Raw genomic sequence first — 22595 nt, forward strand, 5'->3', positions numbered from 1 at the left:
AGTGTTATTCTTTTTTCTATGTAATAAGCTAGCACAATGTTTTCTTTTGGAATCCACCGCCTTTCAGTATTTCGAAAAATATCGAGAATAGCATTTGCTAATAAGCACACTCTTCCAGCATTGGGATATGAATACAATGCATTGGAACCAACAATCAGCGGTCAAATTATGGAGATACATCATCGCAAACACCATCAAGCTTATGTAAACAACTTAAATACAGCAGAAGAACAGTTAGCTGAAGCTCAGCATAAAGGTATTAAAATTTATATAAATATAAAGTCTTTATTTATAGTATAATATTAAATTATTATTAATCATAATTTTAAAAGTTTTAATAAACATTTATTATTAATAATTATTAATAATAATTTTATTACAATAAAAAATTATATATATGTGTTTGTATATTTATATGTATGTATATATATACTATATATATAAGGGGTGTTCAGAAAAAAAAAATTTAGAATTTGAAAAACCAAACCATCTAGATTTGAAGCAAATATGTTTAAACTTACTCACAAAAAATTTCAGCGCTATTGAACCACTTTCCTTGCCCTCAAAGCACACGTTTGGAAGAAAAAAAGGACCCATAAATGACCAAAAACGGATTTCTTTATATGTCTTGAGGGAAAGGTTAGCATAAACATTTATAATAATTTTTTTTTTCAGGGTTTAGATAAATATCTGTATTATTGATTAAAAAAGTATGGTTTTTTTCTTTCTTTTCAAAAAAGGGTATAATTTACATTTAACCATTTAACAATTAAATTCAAACTTTGTTATTTAGATTCATAATACAGTTTTTAAAAGTGTATTTTCAAAATAAGAATAGAATTACTCATTTTAGGTATATTTAATACCATTACCACACAAAAAAATATGTTCTTAACTTACAACTACAATATTTTTAATTTAATAAGTAGCGATATGAAACACAGATATAATGTGTTGTATATATCATTTAACAAGTGAAATAAAACTATATAAAATATAGCAAATATTTAAATGATATATAAAGTATTTTTCTGGCTTTTTTAATATTTACAAATATATTCTTGGTTATTTAGATTAATGATAATGATAAATACTAAATTTTGCGATAAATATGTTGAAGGAAACGAAAAGTGCAAGTTTGAAAACAAATTTAAGTTAAGATCTAATAAAAAAAAGAAAAATTGTTAATTATTAAAGCAGCTAAACCAGAAGTTACAGGTAATTTCTAGTTTGTAAGAAACTTGAACAATTATATTTGTATATTATATACTTATAATAGATAGTGATCTAAATTATCTTAATTAAGTATAATAAAAACAAATATGCATTTCGATATCCAACTTCCAACAGGAATGGATATTCTACAACATCTAGCATACTTGCAATCTATACTGCCTAAAACCACCAAAAAAATCAGTTTGGTTACGTGCTCGCCTCGTAAAAATTTTGAAAGATGTGAAAATTTGAAGAACATTGTTAGGACCGACAAAAAAAGATCTGACAAGGATAAGTTCAAAGACTTGATGTTTTTGGAAGATCAGGAAGGAGAAAGAAAGTTTATTCTTGGAACAGAGGATAAGAAATTTAGTAGAAAGGTAAAACTTAAAAATTAAAAGTATTAAGTAATAATTTTCTTATAAAACATTTTGTTATAATTAATATTATTTTATGCTTGTAGACAGCAGAGAGTAACAGAAAGAAAAATAGAACAAAAGATGTGCGATCCACAAAATCTAATTATGAAATTGAACTCAATTCTGACTTGAGTTCTGATTCATCTTATGATTCTAATTTTGAGCCTAGTAACTATTATCAAAAAGAACATTCTCAATCTAATTGTACAGTAACTGCAATTCCAATAGATGTGTATGCCGGGAACGTTGCCCTAATGGCTACGTTAACTGATGTTTCGCCAAATGTTTTGCAAAAGTGACAAGTGCCATTTTAACTGAAGCTGGTGTTGACCTTACAGATATAAATTGCAGTAAATCAACAGCCTTTAGAAAGATGAAATTAGCAAATGAAAATATGTCAACCTTAGCAAAAGAGGATGTAAAAAATGCAATTGAATGCTCCTTTATCTTCCTCTTCTGGTGAGGATTAATATAAAAGTATTATGAACCTACTAAAGGAATATAAGCTTGAATAAAAAGTAGGAGGTATTTGTTTTGATACAACTGCAAGCAATACTGGGATCAAAAATGGTTCAATCATAAAGGTATCCAACAATTTAAATACATATCTTTTAAAATTAACATGCAGACATCACATAACAGAATTAAGAATGGTGCATTTTTAGAAACATACAACAAATGAGTTGACTACAAGACCTGAAAACTTATTGTTTCAAAAATTTAAGAGTCTATTTGAACATCCTAATTTTAATTATTCTGCAAATGATCTGTGCAAGTTTAACTGGAAGGAGGTGAGTGGTAGTATAGGTGAAAAGGCTGCTGAAGATTCTATGAACTTTTGCAAAGCATATATAGAAAGAAAGGGGATAGCAGGAGAAGATAAATGTGAAGACAGAAGAGAGTTGGCTGAATTAGTGATGACTTATCTATCACCTTCTGTTTATAAAAACAGCAAAACTGGAGCTATCCATCATGCCCGTTTTCTTGGTAAAGCAATATACTATCTGAGAATGCAGTTTTTGTTTTCTCAACTTGACTTTGTTCAAAAAAACAAAAATCTAAAAAAAGAAATCAAACTTATCGCGGAGTTTGTGGTCTGTTTTTATGCCAAGTGGTATTCAGAATTGAGTAATGTGTCAAAGGCCCCCAACTTAGATATTAGAGCTATCCATCAGATGCATCAATTTAGAAATATTTTTTGGACTCCGAAAGCAGTTGATGCTGTGCTTGATTCGCTTTACTCCGAAAGCAGTTGATGCTTGTGCTTGATTCGGGATGCGTAGTCCCAAAAGGACTCCGGCTTTATATCTCTACTTTTTCCAAGTCAGTAGTGTCCAGAAGCTCTAAACATGTTTGTTGACTTATGATCTGCTATAAGAAAAAAATTCATGAGATTTAATCACTTGAAACTTATTGCTTTTAAGCCTGGAGTCCTGGAGTCCCGGAGTCCTTGCCGCCATTATACCTACGGACTCCGGGTTCAAAAAATGATTGTTCCTCTAACCTAAAAATCTTATTTTTTTTCCTATCAGTAGTCCATAAACTTATTTATATTTTTAGAGCTCCTGGATACCAAAAACTAGGATAAAGTAATCTTTTTTTGACTTTCAAATCCGGAGTCCTTTTTGGGACTCCACATCCCTGACACTTGGTACTTGGACTCAACTATGATTCCACTAGCTCTATTGGATGAGGATTTGCCTTCGCATGAAAAACAAAAAATTGCAGCTGCAATTCTTTCATTTAAAATGCCTAAGGCTGAACACTTTAAAAATGAAAACAAAAAAAAGAAATACATCAGAAATGAGATAGAAAAAAATGCTAGTACTGAGAATGATCCACCAAGCTTAGCCCCTTTGGTAGATGATTTGGTAGATTTTCTTACCTTATGTTTAGTCTTAGTGGTTTAACTGAAGAAAGAATAAAAGACTGGCTTTCACTTCCACCGCAATACTGGCATACACAGTCTTCGTTTAAATTTTTTGAAAATTATGCCAATAGCCTTATTGTTGTCAATGACCATTCGGAAAGAGCTGTTGGCATGATGCAGCAATTTATCCATCATTACAACAACAAAGAGGAAAAACAGAACAGATTAATATCAGTTGACAGAGTCCGCTCTGCTTTCAGGATTTCTGGGAAAAGCTCCACCAGTCTTACCAAAAAAAGATGAACAAGCAAAGAAACAAAACGCAAACAAACAAACAAAAAGATTAGTTATATAAACTATGGAAGAAACTTCTACAAAATCTTTCTAAATATTAAAAAAAATTTTTTTGATTTAATAAGTAATATTGAATCGTGATATTCAAAAACCAGATATGTTACAAAATCAACATTTTTGGTAAATTTGAAAAAACCTTTTTATTTCTTAATTGTTAATGATATGTTTTTAAAGACCACTTGATAACCGCATATTTACTAATGATGTAAGGTACTTTGGCACGTGTTTAATTTTTTTCAGAATATCATTGATACTGCACATATGGAATATTTTTGGCAATAAAATCTTCAAACTTTGCAAAAAAGTAAAAAAAATGCGAAGTGTGATTTTTGAATACAAATTAATTAATTGTAGTCATTACTTCAGGAGTATTTTATTTTATTTTGATTAAAATATTACAAATAATAAAAGTACATAAAATGAGTAATTCTATTCTTATTTTGAATTTCATAATACATTAGCAAACTGTATTGTGAATTTAAATAACAAATTTGAATTTAATTGTTAAAAAGTTTATAAAAAAAGTTAAAAACAACGCCGCACCACGTAAAAAACGTTTTTTAGCTGATTTAAAATGTAAATTATACTGTTTTTTGAAAAAAAAGAAAAAAACCATACTTTTTTAATCAAAAATACAGATATTTATCTAAATTCTGAAAAAAGTACTTATTATAAATATTTATGCTAGCCTTGCCCTCAAGACACTTAAAGTAATCCGTTTTTTGGGTCCTTTTTTTTCCAAACATGTGCTTTGAGGGCAAGGAAAGTGTGGTTCAATGGCGCTGAAATTTTTATGAGTAAGTTTAAACACATTTGCTTTAAATCTAGACAGTTTGGTTTTTCAAATTTTAAAATTTTTTTTTCTGAACACCCCTAATAATATATACATACATATAAATATACACATACATACATACATACATACATACATACATACATACATACATACATACATACATACATACATACATATTTAATTTATATATATATATATATATATATATATATATATATATATATATATATATATATATATATATATATAAATTAAATTAGTAAAAAACACTTATCTAACTTTTATCTTCTACTTTAAGTTTCACTATTGCTGGATCATCAGGAAGACTCTTCCTGATTTTTTTTACTAATTTAATTTATATATTTAATATTAATTTATATTTTTACTAATATAATTTATATTTTATATATATATATATATATATATATATATATATATATATATATATATATATATATATATATATATATATATATATATATATATATATATATATATATATATATATATATATAGGGGAGAGTGGGGCACCATGATAACCTTTTGGTTTTGGTTTTGTAACTAATTTTTTAAACACGTTATTTTTTCGAGCGATTAGTGCAATTTGTAGATAAATATTATACTTTCAAAACTAAATTATTGAATTAACATCAACATTAATACAGTCTATAAAATTTTTTATAAAAAAAAGAAACAATTTTTTTAAAAGACTCATTATAAATTTTTAAAATTAAGAATAAGAATCATGTTCATCACTTAATTAATCACTTTCGGAAACATTTTTATTATGTTTTTATGATTAATTACTATATTGATTAATTACTATTTAATTGATATTTTTATTATAGTTGTTTCTTTATCTTCCTTTTCTTTTACTTTGAGTGCAGTTGCGGTAGTGGTGTAGTGGTAAAGCGCTCGCTTCATAAGCGAGAGGTTCCGAGTTCGATCCCCACCACGTCCCTGGTAGTACCGTGCTCAACTTGTTTCTCCGCGCAGCGGTCTTGTTTGTCGAGGTTCGTGTTTCGGAGTTATAGAGTTGAGAGAGGGTTATAACCACTATTAAGTAGCCTCCTCATCTGTAGTAGCCTTCTTGGCCTTAAGGAGGTGAATAACAAAAAAAAAAAAAAAAGTTTTTGTTGGTGTATCTGTTGCTATTATACTGCTAGCTTTCTCACAAGGTTTTCTTTTATTTTTTCTTTCAGCGGCTATTGGAAATCCTTTAAACTGAGAAGGGCTTACAAAGTTAATAACTTCAGAATCATTGGCTTGATTTGTATTTGGCTCAGAACTTACAAAAGGCTCTTAAAGCTTTTCTGGTGAGAGTAACAAATTATTAGTATTCAGAGTTTCTCCAGTATTTGCTTGATATCTATTTGGATTGTTTCTATCAGTAACAACACTACATAAAAATCTGCTTCTGAAAATACATTCATGTCAAAAGGAAATATTCCACTTTTCCTAAATCCACTTTGAATGTTTGTAATAGTAAAACTTTTTTCATATGCGATGTTAACACAAGATGCAATTTCATAAATAGTGATTGGCACTCCAGGATAATTTAGAAGCCAAGATTTTACTGCGTCATTATAATAAACTTTGAATGGAGCAAATACAGAGACATCTAAGGGTTTCATTTTGTGACTATTATGTGGTGGTATAATAAGAATAGATCAAGAGCTTTTATAGATAAGTGACTCTCATGATTATTAAATAAAGTAGAGATGGATTTTCCTTTGACGAGAATGTTTTTGATATAAAATGTTGAACTTCTACAAATAACTTTGTATTCATCGATCCAGTTGGATTTGCCAGACCAAGAGATCCAGATGGTGCATTATTAAGCATATTTTGCTTAAACTTTTTTCGTGGAATATCATTGCAGGTGGTATGGTAGCACCTGAGGCACTTATGAAAAAACGTCTAGTTATCTTGCTTGATGCCTTTTTTAGTAGTGATTTTATTAAATTTTTGTACAGTAGTGGTAGCTGTTTCATCAAGATTTCAAATGCGAAATTCATCACCAAATTTTGATTCTCTTAAATACAATGCCTCTGCTGTGATTAAGATTCATTTTTTCTGCAGCATTTCTTAATGAACACCCTCCTGTTAAAACTAAATCAACAGCTACCTCCATTGAATAACCTGAGAAGGTTCCATTACTAGTTCCATTACTACTTACTATTACAGTATACATGATTATAGAGTAATTTTCAAAACAGTACATTAATTTAGTTTCATGGTGCCCCACTAAAACTGTTTCATGGTACCCTATACATTCTGATAGATTAAAATGACAGGGGTTTGTTTTTCAAAAAATTATTTTATTAAATGTCTTTGCCACACTGAAGAACTCATGAAATATAGTTTACAAAATAAAAGGACTTTCCAAAGAATACAGTAAATAAAATAACGTAAAACGCAACAGCTCCAAAAATTTATAAATTACTTTGCTACAGATAAAACACAAATTTGAACCTCTCGCAATATTATTGACATGTTCTGCTTTGAATTATATGTTAAACAATACATCTAGTAGTAACTGATTACAACTCAAAAGGATTTGTCACAACACTTTAATATCGCTTATAATTGCTTTGTTTCATGGTGCCCCATTTCTCATGTTGCCCCACTTTCCCCTATTAATTGAATGAGAGGAACAAGCCTGTAACAAAAAAAGAAGTGCCAGGTATAAGTGTCCCATTTTTTCAACCAAACATTAAAAGCTTTATTGCATTAAAACTCAATATATATAGCTATATAAAGAAAATGTAAGCAATAAAAAATGCAGTCACTTAGTTTTTTATTTAATTACAAAATCTTTCTTTGTATCAAATGAAGGAATCATTGTTCTTGACATAATACTTGCCCATATAAATCTCTTGCTTTTGATCCATATACTGATTTAGCAACATCAGTCACATGTTTAATACAGTTTTCAACACCTTGTGTGTGGTTTGGGTAAGCATTGATTGCAAGAGATACATCAGCAATTGATTGGATCTGTTCGGTTGTTAAAGTTAATGTATGTGGTGGTTCTGTGATTTGAACAATATTCCAGTTAATTAGATCATCCATTCATTAGCATTAAAGTTGACTTCTAGTACTTGAAATAGTATTATTTTAAGGGACCATTGAGAATTGGTTTTTGTAATTTGAGAAAAATATCTGCAACTTTACCATGTTTGGGTCCATTAGAGCAGGGTTCAAACTTAATAGTAAACCAACTTGGTCTGTAGTGAAAGACGACAAATTAAGTTATTAACCTTCAATTTTTGTCCAGTTTAATTGTGGATATAGTTTAATTGTGGATGTCTGTAAACTTGATTAGCAAGACCACCTACTGAGTTTCCTACTCTTATGGCAAGAATATTTTTGTACATAGACTGCTGATCTTTACAGAGATTGAAGATTGCTTCTTTTGATAATATAAATAATCCATTTCTATCCATAATAGATTGAAGTTTTGCAACTGGCAAGTTTCACATATCTTAATGACTTTACCAATTGGTCCTGTAAAGAAACTTCTGCCGGATGTTGGACCATCAAGTTATATAAATAAATGCCTTAGTATGAGCTTATTTACGTGCAGAAAACAAATTACCTAATCAATTGGGTGTCTTAATGCTTTTTTCAAGTTATGTATTACTCCTCCTTTAAATCTGTGTTTAGATTAGTACTCTCACAACAGATAACTTGTATATTGAAAGATACATCCATTTTGTTAATTTCTGACAATATGCAATCTGCAATAACTTTACTTTTAATAGATTTTGGTGAAACATGCTTGAAACATAGATATTCATTTCCAGATTCTGCAACCAAAACATGCTCTTCTTTTTTAGTACCAGCATACCATTTATCAGTTTCTCTCTCCCTTATTAATCATCATTTCCCACCATCAAAATATAAGCTTATCATGTATAATTACATGTATAATTATTTTATCAACTTTATCCTTTCTCTTGTTAATTTTTTTTTATCTATTTTTTTACTTCAGTCTTTATTAGTAACAATACCGAAATCCAACAATACAGCTGTGGCAAGGGAGGCTGCAGCATAATTTGAAGCACTATACCAGTCAGCCTCTCTTGCTAGATTCGCTAAAGATACACTCATCTGTTTACCAGTTTCTGAACTTGAACTGGCTTAGTCTGATTCAGCTGCTTCACTTCGGCTTTTTCACACTTGCATTAATTTTTATTGATTATCATTTTTAGTTTCATGATCATATGACTCTGTATTTTTCTAAACTACTTTATTTTTCAGCAATTGCTCTATTATTTTTAGCAAGCTTGTTTTTATTCAGTTCTCTAACTTTTTTGGTAATTTTAACATCTACTCCACCAATGTACATTTTATGTGTATATCTTTGGTGATGTAAAAATATTAACTCTCTTTGTGGATCTTTCTTTTCCCTCACACATTTATAATCTGCAGTTACATCTCTAGAGAAATCCTCTACATGGAGTTGACACTTACAAGAACAAATGTCAAAAGCAACAGAAAGTTAACGTAAACTTTTGTAATTGTACTTGATTTTGATTGGCCTAAACTAGTCCCATTATTTATAATGACAGTGAGCCAATATTTAACAGTTTTATGTTGAATGGTAGGAATAGATGCCATGTTCCATAGTTCCGATACATTATTTTTAATACATTATTTTTTTCTTATTATTAATTATTGTCTTCTGCACAATCAGAAAATTTGATTGATTGATTGGCAGATTGATTCATTGACAATATATAGAGGTTGCTTTCTCTTTGAGTTTTAATGTCTGATGATGAAGGTTGATTTAAAACATTGGTTTTTGTTGGAGTTGAATTTTTATTGACTGATTTACACTAAAAAAGAAATATAATATAAATGAGACAAGGCAAAATTATGATCATGATTACTGCTTGAATGATATATGTATTGAAAAACAATAGCACGATCATTGTTAATGATAACACAATAATTATTTATTGTGTTTTCATTAATAATCAAATAAACTTATCATATAATTTAAAAATGATCAAATAAAACCAGAATTAACTGCATTAAAAGAATAGTATGATATGTCAAAAGATTCATGACAGTTAAAACATTTACAGTTTATGCAGCTATTAAATTAACATACAAGATCCAAAAAATGGGGTGGTTGCATTTTTATTTTTTTAGTTGTGTTTTTTTTTCTTCCACAAATTACTTTCACTTATATAAAGACACAATACTACAGCTTTCCTGGTAAATATTCATGACAAAAACTGTTTTCACACGCGCAATATATATTTGTGTGTGTATGTATTAGGCTAAAATGAACATAAACCAAAAAAACAGCCAAAAAGTGAAAGTAAGTAGTAAAAATAAACCAGTTGTTGACCTGGCACCACACCCAAAAATATTTCCAAGATCAATAAGGAAAATGACTAAAGAGCTCTCAGTGAGTGAGTCCTAGCAGTCCCAGAGCATGTAAAGTATACATTCAAGACCAAACATCCGGCTTCAGCTATGGTGTTTGGCCTGGTTTTATCTGGTGGTCTCAAAATGCCTTTCATCAAATTTGGTCAGAAAGTTGACACCAATGAGTACATTCGGATCCTGAAGAACCATGTCAAGCCTTGGTTTGATGCCCACTACTCTCTAGACAACAATGTGGTGTTCCAGCAAGATGGAACACCACCACATACGTCCCATAAGAACCAGAGGTGGCTCCAGGAGAAACTGCCAAAACACTGGTCAAAAGTGTTATGGCTATCTGGATCTCCAGATTTGTCACCTCTTGACTATTTAGTTTTGGCATATGTAAAGTCAAGGGCTTGTCAACGTCCCCACAACAGTGTCAACTACCTAAAGGCTGCCATCAAGAAGGAGTGGAACAAGATGCCCAAGGACTATATCCAGACCACCTGTTCCAGATTCAGGAGTTGTCTTGAAGCAGTAAAAATAAAAATGTAGAAAATGTCTTTCTGAACACCTTTTAATAAATACAATTTTTTTTAGCTTCAAGTTTTCATTCTGCATTAATTTTGGTCAAAAAATAATTTTTTTATGAAACTTGCGGTTGCATCTGCTAAAGTGTTCTCCAGAACTCACTTCAATACTCTCTAAACTATTTAATAAGTGCTTAATATTGTTTTCATGCTCACTGGAAAATGGCATATGTGGTTCCAATTTTTAAAAACACTTTGTCCTCTCTAACTATCATCTAATCATTTTTCTCTTTATTATTAGCAAAGTCTTTGAGTTTTTAATTAACAACTTTCTAATATCTCATCCCGAGTCTAATAACTTACTCTTTGACATTTAATACTGATGTCACTGACATCAGTACTGATGTACTGATGTTGATCCATTTGTTGTACAGCTGACTTTTTAGCAGTTATAACAGAAAGTTATCCTCAAAGACCAATACTCTTCCTCATTTTTAGTAATTTCTAGGGTACCAATAGGTTCCATTCTTAGTCCTATATTGATTATTATTTATATTAATAATTTTTCTGACCGATTTACATCTAAAGTGGCTTTATTTGCTGATGACACAACTATATACTCTAATCTTGGACAAAAAGCCATCATCTCTTGATTGCTTAGAATTAGCACCCAATTTTAAATGTGATCTTTTTTCTGTGACAGCTTGAGGCTTGCAATAGCTTTTAACAGATACAGATATATATTTGAATGCTACTTTGCCGAATGACATGTCAAAAATGGGTTTTGGTAAATGGAACTAGATAATTGCTTATTTGAGCATTGACTATTATAGTTATTGTAGAAAAGAGAAAGAGATGCAACTTTACAGTGGTGGTAAAGTGGCTCTAGCTTAGTAGAAAGAGCAGGTCAGATTTACAATGCATTTATGGACCTTGTCTAGAAGAGAAAGAGCATCATTAGAAAAACCAGTCCAAATATGACATCAGTATTCTATACATTAAGAGATTTAGAGAGGAAAAAAATAATAATAAATTCTCGTGTGACTTATTCAAAAAAGTTACATTATTTTACTGCATCTGCCTTTTTCTAATCTAAAAAATTTAACTAATGCTTTGGACTTCTTTTCTGTCTGTCTTTTGAAACCTCATACAGGCTCATAATAAGCACAGGTATGCGCAATCTGATTTGCTGTTTTTGAAAAAGTCACTCATTTAAATCTAATAACTTTCTGGTTATCAATATGGATTTTGATCTTCTAGTTCTGCTGCTGATTTGTTATCTGTAATAACCAATAGGTTTTTTCATGCATTAGATAGATGTGGAGAGGTTAGGGGTGTCGCTCTTGATATTACCAAAGCCTTTGACAAAGTTTAACATGATGTTCTTCTCTATAAGCATCCTCTTACAGTGTATCTTATTTAATCCTTCCTTACCAATTGAGTATAAAAGTTGTCCTTGATGGACAGCACTCTCCTTCATTTCCTGTAACTTCAGGGGTTCCTCAAGGTTCTATTTTTGACTCTATACTTTTTTTAATTTACATTATGGATCTCCCTGAATTTCTCACATCTAAGGTGCCATTGTTTGCTGATGATACTACCATTTATTCTTGTCTTGATAAGAAGCCAACACTCTGATTGCTTGGAGGTGGCATTTGAGCTTAAAAAGAATCTCACTTCTGCTACTGCATGGGGCTCTTAGTGGCTGGTGATCTTTAACTCAGATAAAACTCAATTTTTTTCGGCTAATCATTATTGCAATAATCTAAATCTTTTTATATTTATGAACACTAAGGTATTCCATGAGTCATCTACCCTTCATCTTTTTGGATTAACTCTTGCTTCCGATCTTTCTTGAAAACCATATATCAAATCCATTGCAAAATTAGCATCTGCCAAGGTTGGATCTCTTTATTGTGCTTGTCGCTTTATTACTCCGGATTCTATTTTTTTATCTCCATAAATCTCTAATCTGTTCTTGTATGGAATACTGTTGCCATATCTAGAGCAGATCTTCAAATGATGCCCTTTCTCTTTTAGACAAGTTGCAAAAATGCATTGCATACATAGTTAGACCTGCTCTTGTAGCCAACCTTTAACCATTATCACATCATTGTAATGTTGCTTCTCTTTCTCTTTTGTTTAAATACTATAATGGGCACTGCTCTAAAGAGCTAGCATATTTTGTGCCATCTACTTAAATTCATTTAATTAAGTGTCATCTCTTTACTGTGACTGTTCCTAAGTGCTCCAAAAATTCTTTTTGGTCTAGTTTTTTTCCTCGACTGTCAGTGGAAACATCTTTGGATCTTTGCTCCCTTTATCTTGTTTTCCTAATTTATATAATTTGCAATCTTTTAAATTGTCTGTTAATTGTTACCTTGCTTTATAAACTTCATCCTTTCTCTTCGAATAACTTTCAACTCTAATAGTGATTTCTTGCAGTCTTGTTGGAAGTGAAGATATTTAAAATAAAAATAGATAAATCCTCTTGGGCAAGGAAATTTTCACTTTCAAAAATTACAGATTCTATTTTAAATTACAAGGTTTATTTTGGATTTTATGTGTTGCTTATTTAAAGAAATATTAGAAAATAATCTATGAACTAAAGTTATTGTGAAAAGATCTAAAAATGTGCTTTTCGTAAATTGTAATTTTGCTGGTCTATGAGGTATACTCAATACAAAGTTTATATACAGTTATACCAGACAATGAAATACTTTATACAAATTGTAATTCTTAAGCTTAATAACTTGGCCACTGCTCAAAACCAAACTAAACTGAAAAGAAAATTTAAAATAAAACAAACCATAAACTAAAAAAAAGAAAAGAAATCTTATTGAATGATAAATAAAAGAAAAGTCTGAAGGGTAAAAACCCTGCAATAATAGTATAAACATTTTTTTATTTAAAAGTGGTAATGTAGTTGCATTTAATGTATTTGTGCGCATGTGCAAATATAATGAGCCAATGAAAGTATTACTTATATGCAAAAAAAAATTTAATTTTTTCATTTTTAAATACTTTTACTATAGTAAGGTAGCTTTCTAAATCTTGTAAAGATCTTGCAAGTTAAAAGGGTGTGAAAAAAAATCTTTTGTTTTGATGTTTTACTTACTTAAATGGATCCCCAAGTGCCAAGACAAGTTGCGTTCATATTAAAGAGAATGATTAAAAAAAAAAGTGGGGCTGAGTTTTTTTGATTAAAATAAAATAATAAACGTATATCAAAAAAACTAACTTTTTAGACTAAGTTTGCCTTGCTAAATATAAGAATAAATATAAGTATAATATGAATAAATATAAATAAAATGCTAAATATAAGAATTTTTTTAGAAATAGCAAAAACCAAATAAAATTAAGAATGCTAAATATAAGAATACTTTTTAGAAAGTGCAAGATCCAAATAAAATTAAGAATGCCAAATATAAGAATACTTTATAGAGAACCAAATAAAATTAATATTTTTATTATAAATATAAAAAAAAAGACTTATTATATCAGCTTATTATATATTCTGAATCTTTTTTATCTTTATTTATTATCTTAAGATAAACTATGTAAACAAAATTTCTTGTTTTGTCTAGGACATTTATCACTATTTTTGCTCTCCTTTTTTATTTTAATTTAATAATTATTTTTGGTAAACTATAACACTTATTAAAGATATTTGTTAAATTTTTAATTAAAAAATATTGATAATTATATTAATTTAGTTCAAATTGATAAGTTTCAATAATTTGCATATGAATTTAAAGGTAATATTGTGACATTTTCCATTTAGATTTTGTTCACTTAACTGTTAAAATATAGGCAACTCCATACCAGTTAAAACTTCTTTTTTCAAAAAAAGACAAAGAAAACTTGTATGGAAAAAAAAACTTGGGATTCCATCAAAAGACTTTAGAAAAGATCCAAATTTCCAAGTTTTTAAGTAATTAAATTTTTAAGTAATTGAGTTTGGATTAAATAACTTAGAAACTATAAACTTATTTTTTTAAAGTCTGTTAAATGAATTGCTTTTAAATTAAAGAATATTATAAGAGTATATTATTTTTATAATTTTGTTTTTTCAAGTTCATGCTTTATTTACTTTCTTAATTGTTGAGATTTCTTTTTTTTTCGTTTATGGCTGTTTATTTTTAAATTTTCTCTTTAGTTTAGTTTGGTTTTTTTAGTGCATTTTTTAAAATGTGCAAATTGTCAAAACTTGCCATGGTGTCAAAATAAAATATTATATGGGGGTCAGAAAAGACGTGCGAATGCACCAGGGTTGTGGTCTAATACATTTGATTGAATACAAATACATTATTTCTAAATTCCCAAATAAAAAACAATTATATGTAGTCAGCATTTTGCAAATTAAAAAGTTTGTGGAAATACAATGTATTTCAATCAAGTACAAATATTTTCTAAATTCTTTTCAAATACAATGCAAATACAAGCACGACAATATAGCCTAGTATTACCAAATACAAATACATACTTGAACTGCATGCGTCTCCTACAAAAGACTGGCACAATATCAGAAATAGCATTTTTCCTAGGTATACTATTTATTTTGTATGAATAAAAGTGAACACAAAAAACATTTTTTGCTATTATTAGAACTTTTTTAGAAAACTTTTCCATTTTTAGCCTTTAATTTTCAACTTTTCCAATAGGTTGAATAAACAACAAACTCTCCAGATTTTTATCAAGAATTTTCTATACAAGATGAAAAAACATATATAGCATGCTCACATATTTGAATTAATGCATTTAAATTTATAAATTTCAGTATCAATAAATTAAAAATGAAAACACATTAACTAATCCAAAATATTTTTAAAACTGATGTTTAACTTGTGTTAAAAATTGAAGTTCTTTACAACAGGATTTCAATCCTAGCGCTAACCTGATGCGCTTAGACCTGATGTGTGTGCATGTGAGTGTGTGTTCTTTGTTTGCAGTTTTTTATTTTACTTTTATTTTAAAATCATTAGAGATACTAATATAATTATTACTGAAATCTTAAAAATTTCAAGTTTTTTTAAATTAAACTATCCTATTTCATTTAAATTTTAAATTAGGTTCAACCATTATTTTTATTGGAGTAATTCATAGTTGCTTGTATATATTTAATAATTATATATCAGCAGTTACATATTTACTTGTTTTATATTTACTTATTTTTTGTAAGATATGATTCAAAAGTAAACAGATATTAAACACATCTAAGTAACAATTTTCAGAGCTTAGCAAGTTGGCATAAAATGTTCATAGCAAAAAATATTTTTTCATTTAAATTTGTACTGGTACTGGTACTGATGCAAGTACTGTTGAATATTTTATTTGGAGTTTAATTCAGAAATTTGTTTTATAGGCGATACGTCAAAGATTATTTCTTTAGCTCCTGCGTTAAAATTCAATGGAGGTGGGCACATCAATCATTCCATTTTTTGGACTAATCTTTCACCAAACGGTGGAGGAAAACCAACAGGTGTCAAAACAATCTTTTTGTTTATAATTTTATTGCTTAAATTACTTTAGCAACCGAAACATAAGTTTTAAAAGGTTAAACACGAGCTTTTTAAATATGACCTTTATCAATTGAAATACAAGTTTTATCAACCAAAGCTTTAACAATTTTAAACACAAAGTGTTTTAAATTTTAAAATCTTAAAATTTTTTAAATTGTTTTGGTATACTGTTATTGTTTTTTTTTTATATATCATTTCTTACTATTATATTAAATTCTTTAGGTGAATTATTAGAAGCCATAGTAAAAGACTTTGGGTCTTTTGAGGCAATGAAAACACGGTTATCGTCTTCAGCTGTTGCAGTGCAAGGTTCAGGTTGGGGTTGGTTGGTGGGTGTTTTTGTTTTCTATTTTCTGGTATTGGGTTTTGCTTTTTTTTAATTGTGGATTAATTTTGTCTCATATCAAAGGATTTTCATTTTTGTGATTTAGGGATATGATTCTGTCACTAAAAGGCTTGCAATTACGGCTTTACCTAATCAAGATCCTTTGCAAGCTACTACTGGTATTTATTTTTTTATTTTTTTATTAAATTGTTCAAAAAAAAAGATATTCTTAAAGTGGTGACAAATGTTTTTTTTTTAACCCTTTCTCTCTTCGTTTGTTTGTTTTTCGTTTTTTGTTTTCATTGCACAAACTAAACACATTAACCTTTTGATTAAATTTTGATACAAATATTTAGTCAGGATTTAACTAGAGAATATCTCATTAACAATAGAAATTTACATCTATTTCATTAGAATATGAATTTCATGTATTTTATTAGAATATAAGTTACATCTATTTCATTAGAATATGAGTTACATCTATTTCATTAGAATATAAGTTGCATCTATTTTTTTAGAATATGAGCTACATGTATTTCAATAGAATATGAGTCACATCTATTTCATAAGAATATGAGTAACATCTGTTTTATTAACAACAGAGGTTCACATAAACTTCTTTAGCAATAGAGAGTTACGCATATTTCATCAAAAAAATGTTGCATTAAAATATATAATGTATAAATTAAGTTTTTTATCAAATACAATACAAATAGAAATATATATTATCAACAGCTTTGTCCTTGTCAGACTTTAAAACTTATTTTAGCACAGATGAATAAAAAATTAAAAAAATGTTTTTTTTTAAATCAATTTGCATTTATTTTCTCAACTAAAAATTGTTTGTATTCTAACATTTTGCTAAAGTATTCCACTTTAGGCTTCTAAAAGAAACCTTCTTTTTATAGAGATATAGTTTTTTATAGAGATATAGTTTTTTATAGAGATATAGTTTTTTATAGAGATATAGTTTAAGGAATCGAGAAACGAAATTAGTCTAGTTATCGTGTTTTTTTAAATCGATGTTTAAAAAGCATATAAAATATTTAATTATAGTTGCTATAGTTATTGTGATAAACAATTTAATTATAATTACTATAGTTACTGCAATGAACAATTGCTAAATTAAGTTAAAGAAAACTAGAGGCTCAGTCTTGTTTTTGGTCAAATAGTCTATTAAACAGAAAACATCAATTAGAAGGATGCATTCAAATATATAATGTATAAATTAAGTTTTTAATCAAATACAATACAAATACAAGTATGACATTATAGCCTTAGTTACATGTGTCTGTATTTCATACTTATGTAACCTAGTTACACGTGCATGTATTTTATACTTCTCATAGATTTTTCTGGCTCCTCCAACAAAAAAATATCAAAACTCATACTGTTGCTAATAGTTTAGCCTAAAAGATTATATTTCGAAAAATATTTTGTATATATTGATCATTTGATAATTAGTTCCGTTTAAGTTTAGCAGAGGTATCATATATAAGTCTTGTATCAAAATACAAAATTTATTCTTTCATTCTTTAAAATTTTTTCTTTCGGTGGATGAACAATCAACGATTATATGTTGATTGTTCATCCACCGAGTTGTTTACAACTTATTATTAGTATTAAAACAGTTAATTATAAAGTCTGCCTTGGTATTTTTTATCTTTCACATTTGTTTTACTACACAAAATCAATTACACGATAATGCAACAAAATACTATCAATATAGAAGTGCATCAGTCAATAATAAGGCTGTGTACACATAAGCGTTCAATTGACGGGTACTGTATATCGTGTTTTGATTATTTTTTTAACCTTTTCCAGAGAAGAGGGCGAAGTTGTTTTAATAAAAAAAAAAATTTTTATATAGGGTTAATACCGTTACTTGGTATTGATGTTTGGGAGCATGCATACTACTTGCAGTATAAGAATGTTCGTCTTGATTATGTCAACGCAATATTTAACATCATTGATTGGAAAAATGTATCCGCAAGGTTTGTCGCAGCTAAATGAAATAAGAGCCATGTCATCTGGTTTGATTGTTATAATCTTCTGTAAAGATAATCTTTTAATGATTTTGTGTTTAATTGAGCAATATAAAAAGAAAAAAAAACTCGAATTACACAAAACTCTTTGAAACTTTGTTACATTATAAAGTCATTTTATTCGAAATTCGATTAAAAAAGTTATTAGTTTAGCGTTTATTAATAGCCCAGAGGTGTACCAAATGAAAGTAAATTTTTATTCGATAAGATGCAAAACAATATTAACGAAATTTGTAACAGTTCTTTAAACTAGGAAGTATTATCTGCAGGAAATTTTCTTGACCGATAGAGATTTATCTTAAAATATACTACAGTACTTGATTTTTTTTTAAAAAACGTCAAATACTATAATATATAATAAGTTAATAAGAAGATTTAATGCAGTATACTAGTTATAAGATTTAATGCAGTTGATAACGTGCTCGTCCAATGTGGTGACTTACTAATGACGTTATATATTGAAAGCTAATTATATTTTGTTAAAAGCTGTTGAAATAAAGCGACAGAAAATATCTGACAGCTAAAAAAATAACTGTTGAATAATAGATCAATAAGCCTTAAGTTCGTTTAAAAATTTTTAACTGAGCTAGACTCCACTATCTTTTCTGCTAAATTATTGCATGTTATCTTAAGTATATCAAGTTATAGCCTCCTATAATAGTCTAGCTCTACATACATCGCAAGTCATTTCCTTTATAGTTCGAAACCCTTACTCTACATGCAAGTCACAACACTTGCTTGACTAGTTTCACGGCAATCTACAAAATTGGTTATGGATAATGACATTAATACCTTTTTAAAATCAGTTATAATAGTAGTAAAAGAAACAAAAACTGGATTTCCAGTACCAAATTTAGCTTAATTAAATTTTGAAAAAATGATGTATTAATGGCTAAACAGTGATCGTTAATAAATTAAGCATATTTGTAAATAAAATATTGTTTGTATATCATTTATTAAATTAATCAAATGTCTGGATTTGTAATACGGGTCATGATAGGTCTAACGCACACTCCCACTTATTCTTTATTTGTTTTAAATAAGTTACAGAAAATGGTAGAAAGTAATAGTTATTAGAGATCTTTATTTACCGTTTCCTCTTGCGTTTCTTGAGCGTTATATCCACAGAGCATAACAAAGTGGATATATCAAAGGTTGGCTTTTAATATATTCACTATATTACGGCTCCAATAATATTGAAGCTTTAGTTTCATTTTTTATTTATTGCTTTTTTAAGCTTTGTACTGTACTTAAGCCATCTTTATTTTATTCGATATTGCGAATTGGTATAAGTGCGAATCAGTTGCAAAAACTGGAATAAGTGCAAACTGGTATAAGTGCGCCAACAGAGTTAGTAAACTTTAGCATAAGTGCGAACTGGCAGAAGCGCGAAATGCCAATTTACATTAATTTGCATTAACATTTGCAGTATTATTCGGCGCACTAATGTCGATTTGAACTTATGCTAATTTTTGCAAGTAAAGTTTATGCTAATGCGAAGTAGTTGCAAAAACTGGCATAAGTGTTTGCACTTATAAGTGCAAACACTTATGCCAGTTTTTGCAACTACTTCGCACTTATACCAATTTATATATATGCCATATCGCACTTAAGCCGATGTTTCTAAATTCTTTTGACGTACTAATGCCATTTTGCATTTATGCTAGTTCGCACTTATGCAAGTTTTTGCAACTGCTGCGCACTTACGCCAGTTCGCGTTTACGAAGTTTAAACCTATTCCGCCTCCCGTTAACTTCAGCATTTATCCAAAGTTTCTTTTCGAAATTAGTTATAACGGCCGGTATCTACAGGACGGGGGAACCAAACACCGCTTATTATTAAAAAAAAGCATAATAACTTAAAATATTTATTATGTATAAAAATAGTTACGTGATTACATATTCATAGCAAAATGTAAAAAGTTGAAAACATCTCAAATAAAATAAAAAAAAGATTGTATTTGGAAAAATTACGCAACTTTAATACCATATTTGCAATGGGACCAATTTTGAAATGATGACTTTTCAGAACAAAAGATAAATTAGAATGAAGGAGCTAACTGAACTTGAGAAATGTTTACTCTATTACCACTAGACACACCTGTCAAAACCTCTGCATCAATATAATTATTTTGAAGAGCACAAACTTTTATTCGAGTGCGATTGCATAACCCAGCTTTGAGATCTAAGTTTTTAAGTTACATAATCACACAAAAGTTCAATTTTAAACAATGAGGAGGCATATCCGAAGGAGTTAAGCTGTTCAAAAACTCAAAAGGAAAGTTGTTTCTTTCTTTAACGTCACCAGTCTCAATTTAATCAGTACTTAAATAAGTAAGTCTCGGTTAACGTTCAATCGCTTGTTTATTAATTAAAAGTGAATCCACATTAGTATGTGTATTACTAATGTGGATTCACTTTCAATCAATAAACACATTAGTATGTGTTATAATAACTTGTTTAGTATAATCATCTTGTTCAGCATCTCCAAATATCTTACCAACAATTGAATTGTTTCTCTAATAGTACGATGATGCGGTATTTCAATAGAACCTTTAAACGGATTTTTCTCTTTGACAGGTATTGTTCCACTACTAGGTTTAAGTTGCCATTTTTAAAATTCTCCTTTCCCATTATGCACTCTCATATTTTCATTTAATGAATACTTTTATATCTGTTGTAATAGTAAGTCTAATGTAAAGAACATTTTATATATGCTTCTACAACTTCAGCTGGTTGCCCTTTTTTCACAACAGGCAGTATTTGCCTAAATCGCCACCAGAAATAAAAGCCGCGAAACTAGTCAAGCAAGTGTTGCGACTTGCAGTGCGTGTAGAACTAGGCTATTGAACAAGCTAAGCAAGTGACTTGCAGTGTATGTAGAGCTAGACTATTAAGCTAGCCGGCTATTTTTTATCAGAGATGATTGCCCTTATTTCACAGAAAGTATTTGCCCTAAAGTTAAAAAATAGAATTAGAATAGAAGTTGTGGCAATTGGGGGAAGGTTTAAAACTGTCAAAAACTGTGTGACAAAACTTGTAGACAACCCCTAACCTAATTTTTGCGATATCAAATCAAAAGTTGTTCACGTTAAAATAGTTAAATTTAACGTCAACTTCACAGTAACTAAGCGCATTAAAATAGGTTTTTCATATATAGCCAATTACACCCTAGAAGATCCAATTTCAGCCAATTACTATCGTTACAACAATTGTAACTAAAGGCATTAAACAGTAACCAAGCGCAAAAAATTACTAATTTTAGGAAACGCGTTCAAAAAAGCCGAAAAACATATTAAAAATGACGTTAAACATCAAAAATTAAGTGGGGATATAACGCATATAATTAGACTCTAGATAATCAGTACCGTTTAAGTTGATACCAAGAAAGATGGTCTCGTATTTTTTACCAATAACAAAAAGTATAGTATAGTATCGTAATGGTTGCGTAGTTACAATTAAAAAAAAAAATTAAAATATGACCTTTTGAATTTATTATTACAAAAATACAAATAAGATTGCTTTTTAGAGGTTTAGTTAACAAATGTTAATGATATTATAAGAGGCATAATGAATGATAATTAGTTTACTTTAGTTGTTAAATGTCGAACACAGAACGAAAGAACAAAGGAGAACTATGATACCATGCAAGATTCGCTTGAAGTAACAATACCAGATAAGAAATTAAATTCCAGAAGTGATACCACGCAATTAATCAAATTAATGTTGCGATATATCAAATATAATTGCGAAACATTAAATGATAAATTTGATGTGATACAATACCACACAATTTTCGAGAATTTCTTCCACTCTATATGAGTCAATTATATAGGAAAGAGTGGGAAGAAGTGGGACACAAGAGAAGTAGGACATCTCCAAAGTTCCAATTAGAAGAGGTCTCCAATCAATGTTATTTAATGTAAACAATAAAATTTTTCCCTATCTATTTAGCAAACATTGCTCTGTCTTCCTACGTGTGGTAAAAACCACCTTTCAGAATTATGATAATACTTAAAAAATATAATGCAAGATATTGCTTAGTTGTCTGCATAAAAACTAGTGCCAGCTTTTTGAAGATAGCACAGATATATATACTAAAACAAGTAATATTGGTAAAAATTAACATCAAGAG

The 22595-nt window shown here is 29.0% G+C and overlaps 1 protein-coding gene across 1 annotated transcript; it reads left to right on the forward strand.

Annotated features, from left to right (window-relative positions):
* The first annotated feature begins 36 nt into the window (after window positions 1-36).
* On the forward strand, window positions 37-18427 carry LOC100209764 (superoxide dismutase [Mn], mitochondrial-like). The gene is given in 5 exon segments (NM_001309736.1): window positions 37-256; window positions 15935-16051; window positions 16314-16420; window positions 16523-16595; window positions 18287-18427. Coding segments are annotated over 5 exon segments (658 nt in total).
* Window positions 18428-22595: the final 4168 nt, after the last annotated feature.

The sequence above is a fragment of the Hydra vulgaris genome, chromosome 11 (genome assembly GCF_038396675.1).
Source record: "Hydra vulgaris chromosome 11, alternate assembly HydraT2T_AEP".
Lineage (NCBI taxonomy): Eukaryota > Metazoa > Cnidaria > Hydrozoa > Anthoathecata > Hydridae > Hydra > Hydra vulgaris.